This window comes from Corvus cornix, chromosome Z (genome assembly GCF_000738735.6).
Source record: "Corvus cornix cornix isolate S_Up_H32 chromosome Z, ASM73873v5, whole genome shotgun sequence".
Classification (NCBI taxonomy): domain Eukaryota; kingdom Metazoa; phylum Chordata; class Aves; order Passeriformes; family Corvidae; genus Corvus; species Corvus cornix.
The window spans coordinates 1,182,488-1,202,147 of record NC_046357.1 but is presented as its reverse complement, the minus strand read 5'-3'; the positions used below and the strand labels follow the sequence as shown (position 1 = coordinate 1,202,147).

The window sequence follows — 19,660 nt, the reverse complement described above, 5'->3', positions numbered from 1 at the left end:
CGCGGGACACGCGGCCCGGCCTGACTGCCCGATAGTGGGAAGGAATGCCCGGCTGGGAGCGTGGGGAGGCCCTGGCCCAGGGTGCCCAGAGCAGCTGGGGCTGCCCCTGGATCCCTGGAAGTGTCCAAGGCCAGGCGGGACATTGGGGCTTGGAGCAGTCTGGGATAGTGGGAGGTGTCCCTGCCCATGAGGTGAAACTGGATGCACTTTAAAATCCCTTCCCAGCCAAACCATTGCTATGATTCTATAATATTCACTGCCTCTGTCCCACAGCAACACCCAGCGCTGGGTCAGAACTTGCAGCAGAGCAACAGAATCAATCCAAATTTTAAAACTTTATTTATGTACATCTGTCCATGCAGATTTACTCCCGAGCCATTAGCTTTTGCTTCTTCAGCTTCTTCTGGGAGATCTGGGAAACAAACACAGAAAGAAGAAAATGGTGAAATTCCCAAAACATTCCGAAGTTATCTTTTACAAGTGCTGAGAGCTGTTAGGAATTCCCTCATGAATGACACTTATCACACCTGCACATGGAGTCCCTACACGCACTACACTGCTTGCAGGCTCTAAACTCCAGTCATTTTATTGCACACACCCCAGGTTCACACACAGAGTCTGGGAATGCTGCATCTGCTGTGAGGGAGGAAAGAACAAACCCCCTCTGCAACAAAAAAAAAGTTCTCAGGGTTTTAAAGCGCTTAGTATCGTGTTAATAATTTTAAAATGGGGTTGCTCAGAAAGACCTAATTTTTTTTCATGGGTATTCCAAAGGTGTCCTAAGATAGTCATCACAGCAACCCCTCTCTGTGCCGGACATTCGGCTGTCCTAACACCGTTACGGAGCACACAACACGCGGTACCTTTTTCTTCTGGGCGACTTCCTCCTCTGGCTTGGGCACGATCTGCTCCTTCTCTGTGAGGATCATCTCGATGTGGCAGGGGGAGCTCATGTAGGGGTTGATCCTGCCGTGCGCCCGGTACGTGCGCCGGCGCATCTTGGGAGCCTTGTTCACCTGGATGTGCTCGATGACCAGGGAATCGACATCGAGACCCTGGAAAGGAGTAAAACCTGTGACCCATTTTTATCTTCAGATAAACCATCTCTGCAGCAAAAATGTGAGTAATCACCCCAGACACCACTGCTGTCACTCAGACAAGTTTGGTGGTATGATGGACCCAAGGGTTTTCCAAGCATTCACCAATGAAACAGCCAAGCTTGGTGGTGCCATGTAGCTGAGGTTTTCCAAGGATTTACCATTGGAATTGCTGAGCTAGGCAGTGTCATGAAGACTTACCAAAGCAAGCACCAATCAAAATCACACCCTCACGCATCACAAATACTTTAGAATTATGCCAATGGCTCATTGTTTATGCTTATTTTGTGGTTACTTAAAAGCATCACCTTTAAGTGGCGTTACTCCAACACTGCCAACAAAGCTACCAAATTAAGCACTCTAACAGATGCAAACTGACCAAGAGGCTGCACATCTCAGTTTCACAGATTTTAAGATCTCTAAGCAGACCTTTTAAGTGAAAATTTTTTAGTTTAGTTTTTTCCTGTGAACAACTGTTGGTACCATTTTAACTTGAAGAAGACACATAGCCTGCTTAAACAAGGAGCCACACCAAAGCCTCCATACAATTCAGTTCTGTGGACAAAGCAGCTGGGAAGTGGCTCTCCATGTCAGTGACACCCAGGCCAGGGGTGCCAACACACACCACGACACCACCACTTTGTAACACCCACCTTGAGCTCGGCGTTGCTCTCTGCATTCTTCAGCATGTGCAGCAAGAACTCCGCGCTCTTCTTGGGCCACCGGCCCTGCGTCCAGCCCCACTGCTTGGCCTGGAATGAGAGGACAACAATGGCAGTCCTGCTTTTGACCTGGTACAACTCCATTTAAGCGACCTACTATACACTTTTAACTTGCCATTATCACAGAATGGTTTGGGTTGGAGGAGACCTTGAAGTTCATCCAGTCCCACCTCCTGCCATGGGCAGGGAGACCTTCCACTATCCCAGGTTGCTCCAAGCCCCGTCCAACCTAACCTTGGACACTGCCGGGGATCCAGGGGCAGCCACAGCTGCTCTGGGCACCCTGGGCCAGGGCCTGCCCACCCTCACAGACAGCAATTCCTTCCCAATATCCCATCCAGCCCTGCCCTCTGGCACTGGGAAGCCATTCCCTGGGTCCTGTCCCTCCAGGCCTTGGCCCCAGTCCCTCTGCAGCTCTCCTGGAGCCCCTTTAGGCGCTGCCAGGGGCTCTGAGCTCTCCCTGGAGCCTTCTCTTGTGCAGCTGAACACCCCCAGCTGTCCCAGGCTGGCTGCAGAGCAGAGGGGCTCCAGCCCTGGAGCATCTCAGTGGCCTCCTCTGGACTGGCTGCAACAGGTTTATGTCCTTCCTGCGCTGAAGACCCCAGATCTTACAGATTAGAACGGATTAGAATCTATTCTATTTTGCTGTGCACCAAACCCAACAAAATTTCATCCCTTTATTCAATGCTGCCAGCTAGATGCATACACTTCAAGTAGATGCATCTACTGGAATTAAGAGCCACCTTTTTCTCTGTCTTGAGCAACCCGGTCTGGTGGAAGATGCCCCTGCCCATGGCAGGGGATTGGAGTGAGATGAGCTTTGGAGTCCCTTCCAACCCAAACCACCCTGCGATTCTGTGTTTTAAAGCAAGTTCACTATCAAAAAATGACAAGACTACGTCCACACCATCCCTACATCACCTTTTCCCAGGAGCTCACCTGGGCGCATCTCCCGACGCCGCCGTTGTAGCGCCGGAAGGGGACACACTGCTTCTTCAGGGTGACGTCCTTCAGGTACTTGGTGGCCTTGCGGATGTGCATGCCCTTGATGGCCTGCGCGGTCTCGCGGGTGTTCTACCGACACAGGGCACAGAAAAGATCCTCTGAACGCACCTTTCCAAGAGACAGCATGAGCACAACCACAACCACTCCCCTGTCCTCGCTGGATACAATTCTTTTGGCTACAAATGCAGCACTTACCGAAAAAGACCCAAGTCAAGGAGTGAAAAATAATTAATTAACAACACTTTTTTCTTTGCTACCCACTTTTCTAACCCTTGGTATGACTGCCACTAGTGAATCTGTGGGTCCAGCACACTTCTGTTTTTAAGTAGTGGCTAAATCCAACAAAGAAATTTGTAACTCTCAATAAAAGTGTAATTTAAGTGCTTATACTTTTCATAGTTCCTCTTTGGCCACTAATCTAAAAAAGCAAGACCCTAATGGATAAATTCTTAAAAAAAAGTCACAAAAATGTCAAACACAGCACCTCACAGAAACTGATGAGGAAACACTGTGACAATTGTTAACAATGTTGTTTTCTCTGAAGGAATTATAGAGAAAAAAAGGCTCAAATAAAAACTGAGGACAGAAGATCAGTCTTTCAAACAGCATTTACTAATTGTGTAAGCCAGCTCTAACTATAATCCAACCTGTTTATAATAAAAAAAGGAAAACAATGTGAAAACGTTGTATTACACTGAGCAAAAAAGGATCTGCTAGGTGCTGGGTTTTTTGTTTAAATAACACTTCTGATTTCTTTTCTGCACCTACGCCTTTTCCAAAGGAACTGAGATCCCTGTGGCAAACACCACACAACCAAAAAGAGTGGGGGAAATTAGACAAATTTCACACCAAACACTAACCCAGTGTCTGATAAATTCACTGCAACTGTTTCCCTGCTGTATGTAGTTATCTGAATTAGACAGAGACAATTTTAGGATACAGACTCTTTTATTTTTTGTGGATGGAGACCATTACAAGAAGCTAACAGCAATCACTTAACGACTAAAGAATAAAAGACACTTCCCAAAAAAGAGGGGTTAGATGGGATATTGGATAGGAATTCTTGTCTGTGAGGGTGGGCAGGCCCTGGCACAGGGTGCCCAGAGCAGCTGTGGCTGCCCCTGGATCCCTGGCAGTGTCCAAGGCCAGGCTGGACGGGAGCTCAGGCCCTAACCACGACAGAGAGTAACGAGATAATCCTCACAATCCCTTTCAACCCAAGCCAGACCAGGCTTCTTTAAAAAAAACCCAACAAAAACTAACAAAAAACCAGTAAAACACCGCATGAACTTGCAATTCCTGCTACTCACACACTCCTTACCTTGAAGTGCACACGCAGGTTAGATCCTCGCGACTTGCATGCTGCAAAAGAGAAAAAAGACCAAGTTCTAAAATCAAAACCTCACCGGTTTCCGTGAAATCCCACACGAACTCTCCTAAAACAGCAACTCACATTTCGTGGGGTTCTCCGGATCCAGGGAGTAGCGCACCATCTTGAGAGCTTAGCTGAAAAACACCAGTTAAAACATTAAATTTCCAACGCTGGCACGCAGAACCCGGATTGCTCCCCTTACCGCCGCAGCTGCTCAGGAATTACGTGTTCTTTTCACAGTTACATCCAAAGGTGTCCTAAGAAAGTCATCATCGCAGCCACGAATTTTCCCAGGCCTGCCCCATCACCGCGCCCCGCATCCGCATCCCTCCCCGTCCTCCCGCGCGCCATCCCGGGGAATACCGCGGGCGCGGGGCACGTTGGACCGACCCCGGTGTCCGAGACGCCGGTGCCAGCGGGGATGGGGCGGGATGGGGGCAGATGGCGGCGGATGGCGCGGGACGGGACCAGCCATGACTCCTCACCTCGGGGCGGTGGCGGCAGAGGAAGAGGAAGGGCGGGGCGCGCCGGCAGCGCGCGCGCATCTCGCGAGATTTCGGACGGGGGCGGCCCGGGACCGCCCCGTCCCCGCCCTCCCCAAGATGGCGGCAGTGTCGTGCCGTGAGGGCTGGGTGTGCGGGTAGCGGTTTTCTGGCCGTCCTTGTGAATAAAACCTGCCATAGGGAGAGACACCGCGGTATTCACCCTCTCATGGGGAAAGACACCGCGGTATTCGCCCTCCGCTCATGGTACAGGTGCTTTTAGTGTGCATCAGGCACAGCACCACCAGCCGATCGAGGGAGGGGGCTACCCCGCGCCGCTCCGCACTGGTGCGGCCTCACCTTGAACGTTGTGAGCGATTTTAGTCACCGCAATATAACAAAAGTATCAAACTGTTAGAGAGCGTCCAAAGGACGGCTACGGAAATGGTGAAGGGCTTCGAGGGGAAGCCGAATGAGGGGCGGCTGAGGGCACTTGGTCTGTTCAGTTGGAGGAGACTGAGGGGAGGCTCATCGCGGTTAGAACTTCTTCGTGAGGGAGCAGGAAGGTCAGGCATTGATCTCTTCTCTCTGGTGACCACTGACAAGATGCAGGCAACGGCTGGAGCGGTGCCAGGGAGGTTTAGGTTGGATATCAGGGAAAGGTTCTTCCCCCAGAGGGTGCTGGGCACTGCCCAGGCTCCCCAGGGAATGGGCACGGCCCCGAGGCTGCCAGAGCTCCAGGAGCGTTGGGACAGCGCTGCCAGGGATGCACAGAGATTGTTGAGGGGCTGGACTCAATGGTCCTTGTGGGTACTTTCTAGCTCAGGATATTTTGTGATTCAATCAATCAGGATCATTTAGGTTGGAAAAGCCCTCCGAGATCATCGAGTCCAACCTGTGCCAAATCCCCACCTTGTCACCAGCCATAGCATAGAGTGCCATGTCCAGGCCTTCCTTGGACACCTCCAGGAACTCGGACTACAACACCTCCCTGGACACCCCCTTTCAACCCCTTTTCATGAGGAAACTCCTACTGGTGTCCAACCTGAACCTCCCCTGGCACAATCTGAGGCCATGTCCTCTCCTCCTGTCCCTTGTTCTCTGGGAGCAGAATCTAACCCCCCACCTAAAATCACAGAATTGTTAAATTTGGAAGAGACCTTTAAAATAATCCAGTCCAATTCCCATCCCAGCAGCCACCACCGTGTTCACCATTAGATGGCAGCTCAGGATGGGAATAGAGCAGCACGTCGCTCACAGAGGTGTCCAGGAGACCAGAACGCAGAGATTCACTCAAATTCATATTTATAAACCTCAACTGGTATTTACTGCACCATTATAAAATAATCACAGACTGACTCATTAAAAGAAAAGATTTTTCTTTTCCATTTTAGGCAGCATTTGCGACTGGAACTGCTTGGGAAGCAGCTCAATAAAAGCAATTTGTTTCCTGAAAGTGGTGCCCAGCTGCAGCAAAAGTCTCATGGAGAAAAAATTGACAGAATGGGGAAAAAAAATAAGAGACATATTCCTGAGAGGGCAGTAATCTGGTGTGCAGGCACCTCCCCAGCACGAGAGCCTGGGTTTAACTGAGTTTGGAAATGAGCAGAGGAGGAACTTGCTGCCCATGTAAAGGCTCTGAGCAGGTGGCTATTTTTGGATCTCTTGTTTAGGGTTAAAAAGCCCCAAAGCTCTGCAGCTAGGATTTCACCCAGATAGGAAGAGGAAAATATTTGAGCTAACACAAATATTTACTTGGCTAAAAACTGTAAGAGCTCTAGTTGTTACTGCAGCTCTCCATTTACCTGCCTTAAAATGTGCCTTTTTCTTTGTTTTCAGAGAAGCTCTCTGCAAAGTCTCCAAGCAACTTTCAAGCACTGATCTCAAAGAGGGAAACATGCTGGCATGTGGGCAAATATTACTTGTTCTCTTTATCATACAGTCACAGAGTGGTTTGGAAGAAACCTCAAAGATCATCTCATCCCACCCCCTGCTATGTGAATAGACACCTTCCACTATCCCAGGGTGCTCCAAGCCTCGTCCAGCCTGGCCTTGGACACTGCCAGGGATCCAGGGGCGGCCACAGCTGCTCTGGGGAATGCTATATAGCACTAAGTTTCCAGGTACAATAAATTTAAACTGTCTAAAGCTGTCCTCAAACACTTGCACATATTCCACAGCCTTCTGTACCATACTGTGGGAATCCCCTCTCAGAACACACCTGAATGCAACTCTTTTTCTTCATCCTGTCTGCCCTTCCCTCTGCACCTTCCTCTGTTTTCTGCTGGGGCAGGAACCCGGTCTTTCCATGGGAAGCACCTTTTCAAACAGCTGCTTCTTGGCAGCAGAGCACAGAAGCAAGGAGATGTTCTAGGAAAGCTGGAGGAGACGTGTGAAACACAAGTACTTGACGCATGATGGGGGTTATCACCTGTGTTCATCAATCAAACCCAAAATAAATACATTTTCTGTTTCCCTACAGGTGGAACTGTTTTGCTCAGCTGCTGAGGGCTTGCAATGGTGGAAGGGTATCACAGAACAACAGAATATCCTGAGCTGGGAAGGTCCCACCAGGGATAGTCATGGAGTCCAGCTCCTGGCCCTGTGCAGACACCCCAACACTCCCACCCTGTGCATCCCTGAGAGCGTTGTCCAAATGCTCCTGGAGCTCCAGCAGCCTTGGGGCTGTGACTCCTTCCCTGAAATGCTTGTTTTCAGCTTTGGTGGGAGCTTGACAAGTGCTCTCAGGGGCAGGCTAGCACATTCCTTGTTAGGTGTTAGGTGTTAGGATCAGGGCTGGGGCAGCTGATCTTGAGCTCTTGTTGGGATTTAACCAGGTTATTCCCCCACTGCACCAGCTGCCTTGGATATTTGGGTAGTATGAGCTGACTCCAAGAGAGCTTTTGGATCCTAACCAGAAAATTCAGGCAGGTGAGTCCAAAATCATATTCCTGAAAACTCCTGCATAGGAAGCAGCTGCCTCCTGATGGTACTGGTACCTCAATTCCACAGGACTTTACCTTAAACTCTGCTGGTGCCATCCCTCTTGCTCCCCTGTCCATACTGCCCAGCCCCGGTGCCTGTGCTGTGCATGCCCAGGGCCATGTCTGCTGTCCCAGCAAGTACAGACAGCAAACACACAGCTGTGCTTGGACCTGAGCCGAACCTCCGCTTTGTGCTCTGGGAGCTCCTGCTGGGAACATCCTCCCGTGAGGGGCTGATCACAATGGCAGCAGAAGTTTCTGTTATCGCCTCTGCTCTGCAGCCAGCCTGGGACAGCTGCGGGTGTTCAGCTGCACAAGAGAAGGCTCCAGGGAGAGCTCAGAGCCCCTGGCAGGGCCTAAAGGGGCTCCAGGAGAGCTGCAGAGGGACTGGGGACAAGGCCTGGAGGGACAGGACCCAGGGAATGGCTTCCCAGTGCCAGAGGGCAGGGCTGGATGGGATCTTGGGCAGGAATTGCTGTCTGTGAGGGTGGGCAGGCCCTGGCCCAGGGTGCCCAGAGCAGCTGTGGCTGCCCCTGGATCCCTGGAAGTGTCCAAGGCCAGGCTGGACGGGGCTTGGAGCAGCCTGGGATAGTGGAAGGTGTCCCTGCCCATGGCAGGAGGTGGGACTGGATGACTTTTAAGGTCCCTTCCATCCCAAACCATTCACTGATCCCATGATTCTCTCCTGTGGCTGTACTCCTGGGGTTGGAAGGGGGCTGCACCCCTTATCCTGCCGTGGAAAGGCCCAGCAGGCAGCAGGGAGTGTATAGGTACAGGAGCGTTCTCTCACATAAGTCCTTTTGTGTCTTTAGCTGTGGGTAAATAAGTGGCCTTATCAGTGGTACTAGGAGCTGACAATCAGCCAATGTCCCTGACAGTCATCATCCCTCCTGACCAGAGGGACAGGTGAGTGGCAAGACTGGCTGGAGTTACGTTGTCACTGGCTGGGGTTATGTTTTTGTGGCAGGTCTAAAACCACATGGAGTTCATCTCCAGCCAGGGGACCTTCCTGCTCACCTTCCAGGCTGACACTCAGCTCAAGCACACACCCAGCTTGGGACAGTCACTTCTAACAGAGGGGCAGGTGGAGACACAGGAAGGGCTGTGCTAAAACCCCTGGAACACATAGAAACACTGGGGCTGACTAACCAAGCTTAACTCCAGCTTGCTAAAACACACCCCATATCTGCTGTGCTATAGAAGAGGGCCTGGCCTGTTCTTTGCACGGGAATGGAAGCCAATTCGTCAAATCCTTTTGTAGATATCTTGGCATTTCTCTTTGAGACACAGCTTTTGGAGTCCAAGGGTTATGTGGGGATATTAAACTGTCATTCACAAAATTACACACAAATGGTTCCTTGTCCTAATGTTTAAGCAGAAAATCTTGAAGACAAAGACATTATAAATTGAAACCAGCTTGAATGCTGCAAACACTGGGGCTTTCAAACCATCAGATAGCTGCCTACACCTTCTTTCTCTGAAATACTCTCTGCTGACCAGCCTATGGTCTCCTGTCCTCCTTGTCCCAGATGCATGGCTCCTCCAGAGCACAGCTCGCCCCCACTGTTTGCCTTTTCCTCCCACAGTCAGCAAAACAGTGTCATTTGGACACATGGTAGTCAAGTTCTCCACCTAAAGGGCTCTCCATGAGCATCTTAAAATCTACTCACCCAGGTAGTGAGTCACAGGAGCAAGATCATAGAATCACAGATTCGTTAAATGTTTTGGGTTGGAAGGGACTTGAAAGATCATCCCATCCCACCCTCTGCCATGGGCAGGGACACCTTCCACTGTCCCAGGTTGCTCCAAGCCCCATCCAGCCTGGCCTTGGTCACTGCCAGGGATCCAGGGGCAGCCACAGCTGCTCTGGGCACCCTGTGCCAGGGCCTGCCCACCCTCACAGACAGCAATTCCTACCCAAAATCCCATCTAGCCCTGCCCTCTGGCAGTGGGAAGCCATTCCCCCTTGTCCTTTCACTACATGGAAAAGGGGGAAATGCACCTCCAAAAGGTGGACTGAACTTCATCAGAGATTTGCTCTGCATCAGCAATTCTGTCTTGGTCACTTGAAGAGCTCAGTTATGTTATATATTCCTCCCTGTGGCTTTTAAGAAGAGATGCTTCCATAGGGAGCCAGAAGATCCTTATTTAAGCAGATAAGTTATTTATATGCCTATATTTGTGTGCTTTTATCTGTATATACATGTACATATATAACTCATCATAAGTGTATCATCTAAAACATGTGAACAACCGAAATGCTTTTGATGCCCTGCGAGTCCTCCTAAAACACAGACAATTCTTTGCAAGGAGAGGTTAGCTGCACATCCTATTTAAATAATTTCTGTCGTGTGTATGCTGTACCCAGAGCAGGGGTGAGGAAAGAGCTGGGGAGCTCAGCGTCACGACAACCGAGTATCTGTCCTCGCTGTCACCACTGCTGAAGCGTGATGCAGCAGCCACAGCATCTTCCCCACGCTGCTGGTGACCTGCCTGCCAGGATCATAGTCAAAACAAAAAAACCAACAAACCACAGCAATCGGTGGTGTTCTCTTAATACTCAACTTTTTTGGCATATTGTTCAAAGATACGGGTTCATCCACCCCCCTACACACCCAGCTAGGAGGGAATCACTGGTAAAACAAACCTCCTGTGTGATTAAATAACCTTGTAGCTAAAGTTTGTGTTTATTCAGTGCAGTTTTTGACAGCAAACCCATTTACGCAGGTTGTGCAGGTCTATGACTGCTCGTTCCTGGCTTTAAGTGCCAGGAACAGCCAATCTCTGTGATGAGTGAATAAAGGCATCATGTAACTGCCTGATCATAAACACTTTCTGGGATAAATTAAATCCTGGGTTTACATTTGCCCTAACCTGTCTAGCTCATAACCAAGAAGTACTGTTTTAAATGTGCTTTTGATTAATGAAACCTAAATTATCCCTGGAATCACAAATATTGCCCACAATTTAGTTACAATTTAAACTATGGGGAATTCTGTTTAAACAAAAGAGAATGGTTGAACCCTGAAGCAGGTGGGCCAGAGACAATATCCTGGGCAACCAGCTCTGGCTGACTCTGCCTTGAGCTGCAGGGGGCTTGCTCTGGACAGCCTCCACTGGCCCTTCCCAACCTCAGCTTCTCTTGATCTGTGAATCCTGTCAACATTTCTAAAGCTGAGTGTGCCTTGTACTGTCAACTCAAACTCCCTTTGTTGCACTGCATCTCCTAAACAAAATGGATCAAAGAATCCTCCTCCTCTCCTCTGCTACAGTCATGATTAATGTGGCAATGCTGGGTTGGCAGTCGGACTCAAGCACCTTAGAGGTGTTTTCCACCCTTAAATGATTCCATGATCCTATAACCCTGTCTGCTGTTTTTGCAGCTGCCCTGCTTAAGAGCTCCTCTGAATCAGCTGATAGACCACAACCAAACTTGCTTTTCTCTTCCAGGGGTTTCTCCACCTCCCTGCTGGCAGACAAAGCATGCAGGGACCTAGGACAGAAGCAGTCCTTCCAGACAGGACCTGGCTTTGCAGAGTTCTGCTCAGAGCTGGGAGATGAGCTTGGATGATGCCTATTAACACAACCTGTGCCAAAGTTTCAGACAGCAGACAGCTTTCTATTCATGGCACAGCAAGAAGCAACAGCCCTGAACATCTAAATTTCATGTCTGTAGCAATCTTTCCAGCATCTTCATTTTTTATCCCAGTGCGTGGCTTTTGTGGTCATTCCTTACTATTCTTATGGTCAGAGATTCTTCCTAAGTTTCTGATCCCCCCCAGCTCTAATGATTGCAGTGTCTTCCTCTCCACAAGACGCAAACTAACCCCGCTTTGATCCCAAATGTCACCTCTGAGGTCATCCTTCCCTCCCAGCTCGCTCCATGCCTGTCCTCCAGTCATCCAGCTACTTCTTCTTTTGCTATTGCAACAACTCTGACACAAGCCCCCTCTTTCAAAGCTTTCCCTATCTGTCCAGCTTACTAATCCTCTCTAGCTGTGCTGCCCTCTCCCTCTCCAGCCTCTCCCCTCCGCTCTGCCTGGTCTTTTCCAGCGTGCCGTGGCCCAGTCACATGCGGTGCTTGGGAAGGTCATATGATGGGTAGGGACTGCCGCGCAAGCCTGTGGCAAGGGGCCCCTATAGGTTGCACACCTCCAGCTCCCACCCTACCCCTCGGCCATCAGCTGCCCCGTGACTCACTCAGGTGCTGGACCTGCATCCTGGATGGGCACGGAAGGGGAGACACAAGGAATTGCACAAGGAGCTGTTTAGTGGGTTGGGTCCTGCACCCATATCCCCGACTGGGGATGTCTGCTGCTACTGCTCCCCTGTCCTACCTGCCCAGCAGGCCTCTGTTTAGAAGATGCCACCCTTGCTCTGTAAAGTATATCATAGAATGGAATCATAGAATTATTTGGGTTGGAAGGGATCTTAAAAATCTTCTCATTCCACCCCTGCCATGGGCAAGGAGACCTTCCACTGTCCCAGGCTGCTCCAAGCTCTGTCCAACCTGGCCTTGGACACTGCCAGGGATCCAGGGGCAGCCCCAGCTGCTCTGGGCACCCTGGGCCAGGGCCTGCCCACCCTCACAGACAGCAATTCCTTCCCAATATCCCATCCAGCCCTGCCCTCTGGCACTGGGAAGCCATTCCCTGGGTCCTGTCCCTCCATGCCTTGTCCCCAGTCCCTCTGCAGCTCTCCTGGAGCCCCTTTAGGCCCTGCCAGGGGCTCTGAGCTCTCCCTGGAGCCTTCTCTTGTGCAGCTGAACACCCCCAGCTGTCCCAGGCTGGCTGCAGAGCAGAGGGGCTCCAGCCCTGGGGCATCTCGGTGGCCTCCTCTGGACTGGCTGCAGCAGCTCCAGGTCCTTGTGCTGTTGTTCCCCAGGGCTGGGGCAGCTCTGCAGGTGGGGCCTCACCTGAGCGGGGCAGAGGGGCAGAATCCCCCATCTTGACCTGCCTGTCACACAGCTGACGATGCAGCCCAGGGTATACCTGACCTTACAGAGAAGCCCTTTTGCTTTTCCCCTGCCCTCACTTCAGTCTTTCTGCCTGTCTGGCCTTGGACTGGGAAGTCCTGGGATGAATGTCAGCAGCATCTGTACATTATAGACAGGAACACGAGTACAAGGCACTAAGAAATGCCCCAAACTCTTCTTAATTAATTACAGAGCCATTGACTCTTCCTATTAAGCTCCACACACTCAATAAACACAATAAATGGGAGATGTTAGGCAATTAAGAATAAATGGCCAGAAGGTGAAACAGTGCCTGGTGAGGACCAGCATCTCATCATCCCATTGCACACTCGGCTAACAGATGTGGTAGGTGTCCTTTTCATTGAGACACTGAGGAATAAGACTTGATTCAGGGGTGGGATAACCGATGAGTTGTCAAAGTAAAATGTGCAACCTGGTGGAAACCGAAATGAGTAATACTGTTGGTGTAAATAAAGCCAACATCTGAGAAAAGCAGGAGACTCCCTGTATTTCCAAGGTTGACTTGAGGCTTTTCCCTATCTCAGGCACATTCCAGCTCTACACCCTGCATGGATTGGAGAAAACAAATGGTTCAAACAGGAGGGTAAAGGAAGAACAGGGTGCTGGAGAGCAAATGATACTGACCTTGATGATGCACAGCAGCATCTTGTGCAGCTTATTCCTGTCCTCAAGCTGTTTGTCACCCTTTTTCTGAAACACAGAAGCTAGTGCGTAAAGTCTATGTTTGTGGTTTAAAACACGATCCCTCTTCAGTGTGTGAATCACAGTGAAATACTGCCACAGGGTCTCCTATATACCAGCTGAATCAGCAGTCAGGACCAGAAATAGATGAAGAGCTTGTGTGAGCTGACACAACAACTGCCCAGGAAGAAACAATTACCTGAAATTTGCAACCATAAAGCTTGGGTATATATTTACAATAATGGTGAGAACTAACATGTGTTTTTATAGGACTTTGCTAAAGTAAGTAACAAATTAGTTGGTTTTAATAAGTAGACACTAGAAGTCGAGTGGCGTGCTCAGAGTTTCATGGGTTTGGTGTCCATGCAGATTTACAGGATCAGTTTTGAAAGCCTGGGATAGATTTAAAGTGGATTTAAGAGTGCTGAAAATTAATAATAGTGTAATAGAATGGGTTTGCATGTAAGTGACCTTAAAGATCCATCTGTTTCCAAAGCCCCTGCCATGTGCAGGGACACCTTCCACTAGATGAGGTTCCTCCAAGCCCTTTCCAACCTGGCTCCAGACAACTGGTTTAGGGGTTAGTCTGGAGAGTTTTCAGAAAAGAAGTAGATGTCAGCTTACTCATTATTCTGCCAAAATGCCAAATTCCAAGATTTTTTACCTGCAAATTACTGGAAATAATCCCAAAGCCAGAGCTCTGCCCTGTCCGACCCATCTCAGTGGACAGGAGAGCCACTGCCTGCTCCACTGGAGCTTCATCCCAGCTGAGTGTTGGGTACACCTCACTGGTGGTGTTACCACATCCACTCCCCACCTGGGCCAAACATTCCTGCAGATTTGAAGAAAAAGCATTTGGATAAGGATATGCACTCTAGAGCAATCCCTAAAGCTAACAACTGCCCTACCTGCTCCTCTCTGGACTCTCTAGCAGCCCAGGCTCCTCTTACAAAAAAGACAGAGGAGCAGCCTAAGTGATTTAGTACTTTTTTAGTATTTTCTCTTTGCTGGATGCAGGAGACTTAAAGCAGAAGCTCTGTTGAGGACTCACTATCCACCAGCTGAAGGATCAAGTCATCACAAACTTCTGAGATATCACATCCCACCAAAACAGGACCTCGGAAAGGAGCAGAAGCAAAAATCCCTCTGGCCACCCACAACACCTCCACACTGCCGATGGGCTTGGCTCCAAGTCCATGTTCAAGCCCAGACACGCTCAGCATTCGTCCAGCTTGGATGGAAAAGTGTGAATTTTGCATAAAAGCATAAGAAGAGAGAAAATACGCGTCATTCCCCAGCACAGACCTAAAGGCATCCTTGTCTGCAGAGTGGATGGAGCAGGCCCACTGCACACCGCTGGGCCTTCTGTCTGACACAAAGCAGCAAAGCAGCCTGGATCTGTCTCACAGACCACGGGACATGCTGGGAATGACAAGCTGAATTCCACTTGTCTGCTTGGGCACAGCGAACGGGCATCAGGACACACGGAGCTCTCCCTGGCTTCCAGCCTGAGCTCCTGCACAGCCCTGCTGGGGCTGAAGGAGGGCAAGATCACTTGAGGGTCTCACAGCAACCCAGGGACTCATTCAAGACATGGGCAGGGGCAAAAAGAGATAAAAACCATCATAAAAATCACTTCATGTTGCTCATACGTGTCTGAGAAAACAGCAGAAATTTGAAGAAGTAAGAAGAATTTTGTCTGTGGTGAAGGGTGGTCCAGCAGCAGGACCAGGTTCCTGCTGTGGGGAGGGGGCAGCCAGCAGGGATCAAAGCCTCCTGGAAACCTCCCAGTGGATGGCGATGCCTGGAGACAGGTACAAACTGTAACCCTGTGTGACAACGTTCACAAGAATTAGCATTTCGCAGGAATGTGGGGATTTATTCTTCAAGGCCCACCATATCCGCGAGCACTACAGCCCAAACACTGCACCAACAGAGCATGTGCTTGATAAGAACCCAGGAACAGATGCCAGCGGATTTAATGTGGGACAGGAGGCCCATTGCAGGTTTGCAGACTGCTGGCAGGGTCAGCTGTAAATATTCCCTCACAATCAAAGGCATTCATCTAAGGATTACATGCTGGGGGCTTTGTGGTAAAGTAAATTTGCAACTAACAGGACCATTAATAGTCAGACAGTTTAGTGGGCTCACTGGCTGCCATTTATTTTCCCCCCAGTCATTTTTACTACATCTAAATACCATGCGGATGTGGGACTTGAATGAGGTGTCTTAAGAAATCAGCTTAGAAGGAGTAGGAGAAGGGGTTACCTCCAACAAAGAGAGCTCAACGGGGATTGAACAGGGATATCAATAGTGGGTAAGGCCACTGAAGCATGTGAGCTGATTTCATAACCTGGTGGAGATTAGCCTCTTCTGTAAGCAAACAAACCTACACAGGGATATGAAGTATTGGTCCTATAAAGCATGTTCATAGAGGGGCTGTATTTGAAAGGCTGAGGAGGGGAGGCAAAACTTTGTGGGGTAAGGAGTGGCTGTGAAACAAAGACACCACGGCCTGTTTTCACCCCAGTTTGACACTCTCAGAACAAAAACATCCAGAGCAGAAACTGTGCCACAGAAATGATATGTCCCTGCTCGGCAGCAAGTGCTAAGCATAAAATGAAAATGGTGTGATGGGATGATGACAAACCAAGAGTTCCCGGGCTGAGCAGGCACAGGGTGATACAAGGATGAACCTGGGATGGTATTTCACTGGAGAGCCACCTCTCCAGGACCTCAGACCCCTTGGGGTGCAGTCAGCTCTGCACCCCTGTCTGATGTGGGGGTCCTTCCCAGGCCTTCACCCCAGCTCAGTGCACACCGAGGTTGCTGCCATCCGAGCAGCCCTTCCCTGTCTCAGCTTGTTCTCTGCCTTTCCTCCTCCATCACCTTGGAAACAAGTAAGGCAGAAGGAGCCATGCTGGAAACTAGCATCAATTCCATTGGATTCTACTGCCTGTGTTTTGTAATTGAGTATAGTAACTGTTTCATAACTAAAAAAACTAGAGAGAGAGTGTGAGTCCCTTTCTCTCCCCTCCTTCTATCCTGTAAATCCTACTTCCTCTTTCCTTGGAGAAAGGAAGAACCAGGCAGGAAGAATGGAGGGTGGTTAAAACTCTCTCAGGTTTCTAAATGTACTCCTTGACACTGAATATCTGACCTAAAGCCATGACATCACTCTTTAGCTTGTTCAAATGAAAAATTCTTAATTGGAGCATCTTTAACTCTGGTTGGTGTGCCATTGTTTTCAGTAACAAGCACCTCAAGAGCCACAATTTTTCCCCAACAGGAGTGGCCAAGTGTTCCACTTGTGCCTTCCCAGAAATGTGAAGCCACAGGAATACTGTGCAAATCCCTCCTGCAGCCGTTCATATCAGCAGCAGTACCCTGTCCTGGGCTCAGAACACTCTGCTGCTCTTTCCATGGCAGGTCATCCGTGGGAGGATGAGGGATGCAATGTTGGTAGCGCTGTTCATACAAAAGGCTGCTGTTAGTTTTCCTTGTTATCTCCAGAACTGCTCACACCGGAATTACTCTACCTCTAGAGGTTTTTAAAGAGGTGGTGTGATGATTAAGGGTTTTCCCTTTTACTTTAACGCTCACCTCTTTGATGGTGTGGCCATTTCTGCAAGGAAAGCCGGTGTCTACATGCTAATTTTAAAGACAGGGGGAAAGAGGCATTAATGACAATTATTTTGCAGAAGTCTTCAGACTTCAGTCTCCTGGAAGTCCCTTCTGTCAGGAATGCTGAACTCCTGCAGAAGACGCTGACCATAACCCAGGTTTGAGATGCTCCCCTTTTATAGAAACAGCATTGAAAGTGTCTCCTTGATGGATGCATGGGTGTGGAAACCTCTCAAATTAAGTGCTGCTGCTGTAAAACCTGTCTAGTCCTTCCCTGAGAGCACCAACAGACTCCAGACCTTTAAATATTTGGGCATCTTAATTTACATATCATACTGATTTTAGCTTTTTGCTACTAAAATAAGCTTGATTCCTCTCATGTACCTTCAACCTCCACATTTCATGAGTCTACTCTGACTCACCGTGGTGCTGAAGAAGAAACCAGACTCAGCCACCCAGCACCCACCTGCAAAGAGCTTGTGACTACAGCTGAGTGGAACATTTTTCTATTTCCTATAAAAATGCTCATGATTTCAAAAACATTCCTCTTCTACTTTTGGACTGAATTGAGACCTTTAGGAAATCATGTAGGAATGGAGCCAGGGAGAGAGGAAGAAAGCCAGAAAGACTCCTCCAAGAACAGCCACTATGTCCATGGGCATTGCCCCCCTCACACCAGCTGCTGAGGTAAAGCCTCCAACATCCCTACAAGTGCTGTAACTCTCAAGCTTCCATGTCTTTTAAAGTGGATCACTATACATTTTACCCTGGTTTATTATTTATTACTTACTACAATATCCAGAAATTCCATCTGGGAGCCATGAAATCTTTCCCAGTGAAAAACTAATCAAAACTAGGAATTTTTCCTTAGAAATATTTGGCTTAATGAACTGCAATTTTCCAAGCAGCTCTGGGTGGGAGCCTCCTTCCCCCCAGGCCACGAGGGTTACAGAGAGGTCAGTGCCGAGCCACACTCCGTGAGTTGATACAATGCCCATCACGACAAACCCTGAGCATCTCCCTGGATGATCATCACCTTTCGGCTGAAGAAGCCAGGAATTATTTTGATGCACTTTTTCCTTGCTGTCGCTAAGCTATTCTCATTGCTACTGTCATTCTTGGAAGCCAGAGGCAAAGACAAGGACTCCCCTCCCAGAGCCCGGAGTTGCACAGACAAAAGGAGGAGCTTTACAATAGTGGTTAAACCACGATACTGTCGTGGTGTTCAGCAGTCTGGAAGGGGTTTGTTGGCACCAGAAATTTTTTTAAATTATGAGGTATTTGGTGATGAGGCTTGGCTGATTCATTTCCTGCAGGAGTAAGTCCAGTAGTGGTCAGCAGCTGAGAAATCTGGATCCTTTTGTTTTTTTTCAGTCAGTGCTGTCAGGGTGCTGCTCCTCGAGAGGGACCACACAGCTGCAGAGAAGAGGCTGCATTCTCAGGACATTCTGCTCAATCCCACGCTCCCTGAGGAGCATGAGCATCATCTCCAGCCTCTGGAAACAGGACATGCTTGAGGCGATCCCAGAACATGTATTCATCCTGCAGAGTCAGAAATTAAGAGGTTCTAGAAACAATCCCCGAAGAGGAGAGGAGCAGCAGTCCCCAGCCACAACCTGTCACATATAAGAGAGCTACAAGGAAATAGAAGTAGAATAGAATAGAATAGAATAGAAGTAGAATATTTCAGTTGGAAGTGACCTGCAATGACCATCTAGAGCAACTGTTGATGCACACAGAGTCAGGAGGCTCAGAGATGTGGGGTACAAACTGAGTACTCTGAGAAAGCACTGCCAGAAAGTCAGATTAATTGTCTCCTGGTGAGGGCTAAAGCAATTCCTGTGCCGAATTGCCTTCCTCCCTCCCTTCTTCCCTTCCTCCCTTCTTCCCTTCCTCCCTTCCTCCCTTCCTCCCTCTCTTCCTCCCTTCCTCCCTTCTTCCCTTCCTCCCTTCTTCCTTCCCTTCCCTTCCTCCCTTCCTTCCCTTCCTTCCCTTCCTTCCCTCCCTCCCTCCTAAACCCCACTGCCATATGTTTATATGAGAAAATCAGGAATTTACACACCAATTTCCATGCCAACTGTGCAATTTTCAAATAAAACTTTTAAACTTTTGCAAACCCTCTGACTTTTGTCTTTCCTTTAAACCCTAAGCTTTTATAAATCCTGGGTGCTCCCTTCTCCTTAGGGGTGAGACACCACACTCCTCATCTTTGCCCATCATTTGCCTGCACCTTTTTCCTTTGCCCACCACAGACCCTGGTGCCTTCTCCTTGCTTTCTGCTGTGAGTTTGGAGAGAAAGAGGAGCTGCAGGGCTGAAGAAGGGGGAGAAAAAGAGAGCAGGAAAATCGTGTTTCCAGAGTATGATCCCTTCTTACACTTATGCTGTGGTGACACAGCAGCATTATAAAGTGAAATAACTTGTTATGGATCAGTAACTGGTAAATATACAAGTAATTAAAAGGTAAAAATAAATGTTTAATTTTTGAATTCAAAATTATTTATGGTATCGATAACGTACTGCAGAAGGTGATAGGCTGTGAGTCGGACAATGCCGTTCAGGAAGCATCTTGTGCCCCTTAGGTCCAGAGGGCCCCAAGTGGCAAAGTTCTGGGGGGTTCCCACGGGTGGAGATGGAAAGCACAGACCCCACTGGTACCTGGGTCAGCACCCGTGAGCCCCCCTCCCCAAACTCCCGCC

The 19,660-nt window shown here is 49.2% G+C and overlaps 1 protein-coding gene and 2 non-coding genes across 4 annotated transcripts; all 3 read right to left on the bottom strand.

The window, feature by feature from the left end:
- Positions 1-316: 316 nt before the first annotated feature.
- On the bottom strand, positions 317-4,728 carry RPL17 (ribosomal protein L17). Of its 2 annotated transcripts, none has more exons than XM_039567461.1 (7): positions 4,682-4,728; positions 4,278-4,330; positions 4,146-4,186; positions 2,759-2,893; positions 1,751-1,849; positions 864-1,055; positions 317-412 (listed from the first exon to the last, which is right to left on the bottom strand). In XM_039567461.1, the coding sequence occupies exons 2-7, from the start codon at positions 4,315-4,317 to the stop codon at positions 365-367; spliced, it is 555 nt and encodes a 184-aa protein (XP_039423395.1). In that variant the 5' UTR covers positions 4,318-4,330; positions 4,682-4,728; the 3' UTR covers positions 317-364. The 2 variants fall into 2 exon arrangements, with proteins under 2 accessions (XP_039423395.1, XP_039423396.1); XM_039567462.1 differs by lacking the exon at positions 4,682-4,728 and adding an exon at positions 4,560-4,674.
- LOC120411577 lies at positions 732-800 on the bottom strand. Its single transcript, XR_005603982.1, has one exon. It is a non-coding gene; the product is annotated as a small nucleolar RNA SNORD58 (small nucleolar RNA).
- LOC120411578 lies at positions 4,406-4,474 on the bottom strand. The gene has a single exon (XR_005603983.1). It is a non-coding gene; the product is annotated as a small nucleolar RNA SNORD58 (small nucleolar RNA).
- Positions 4,729-19,660: the final 14,932 nt, after the last annotated feature.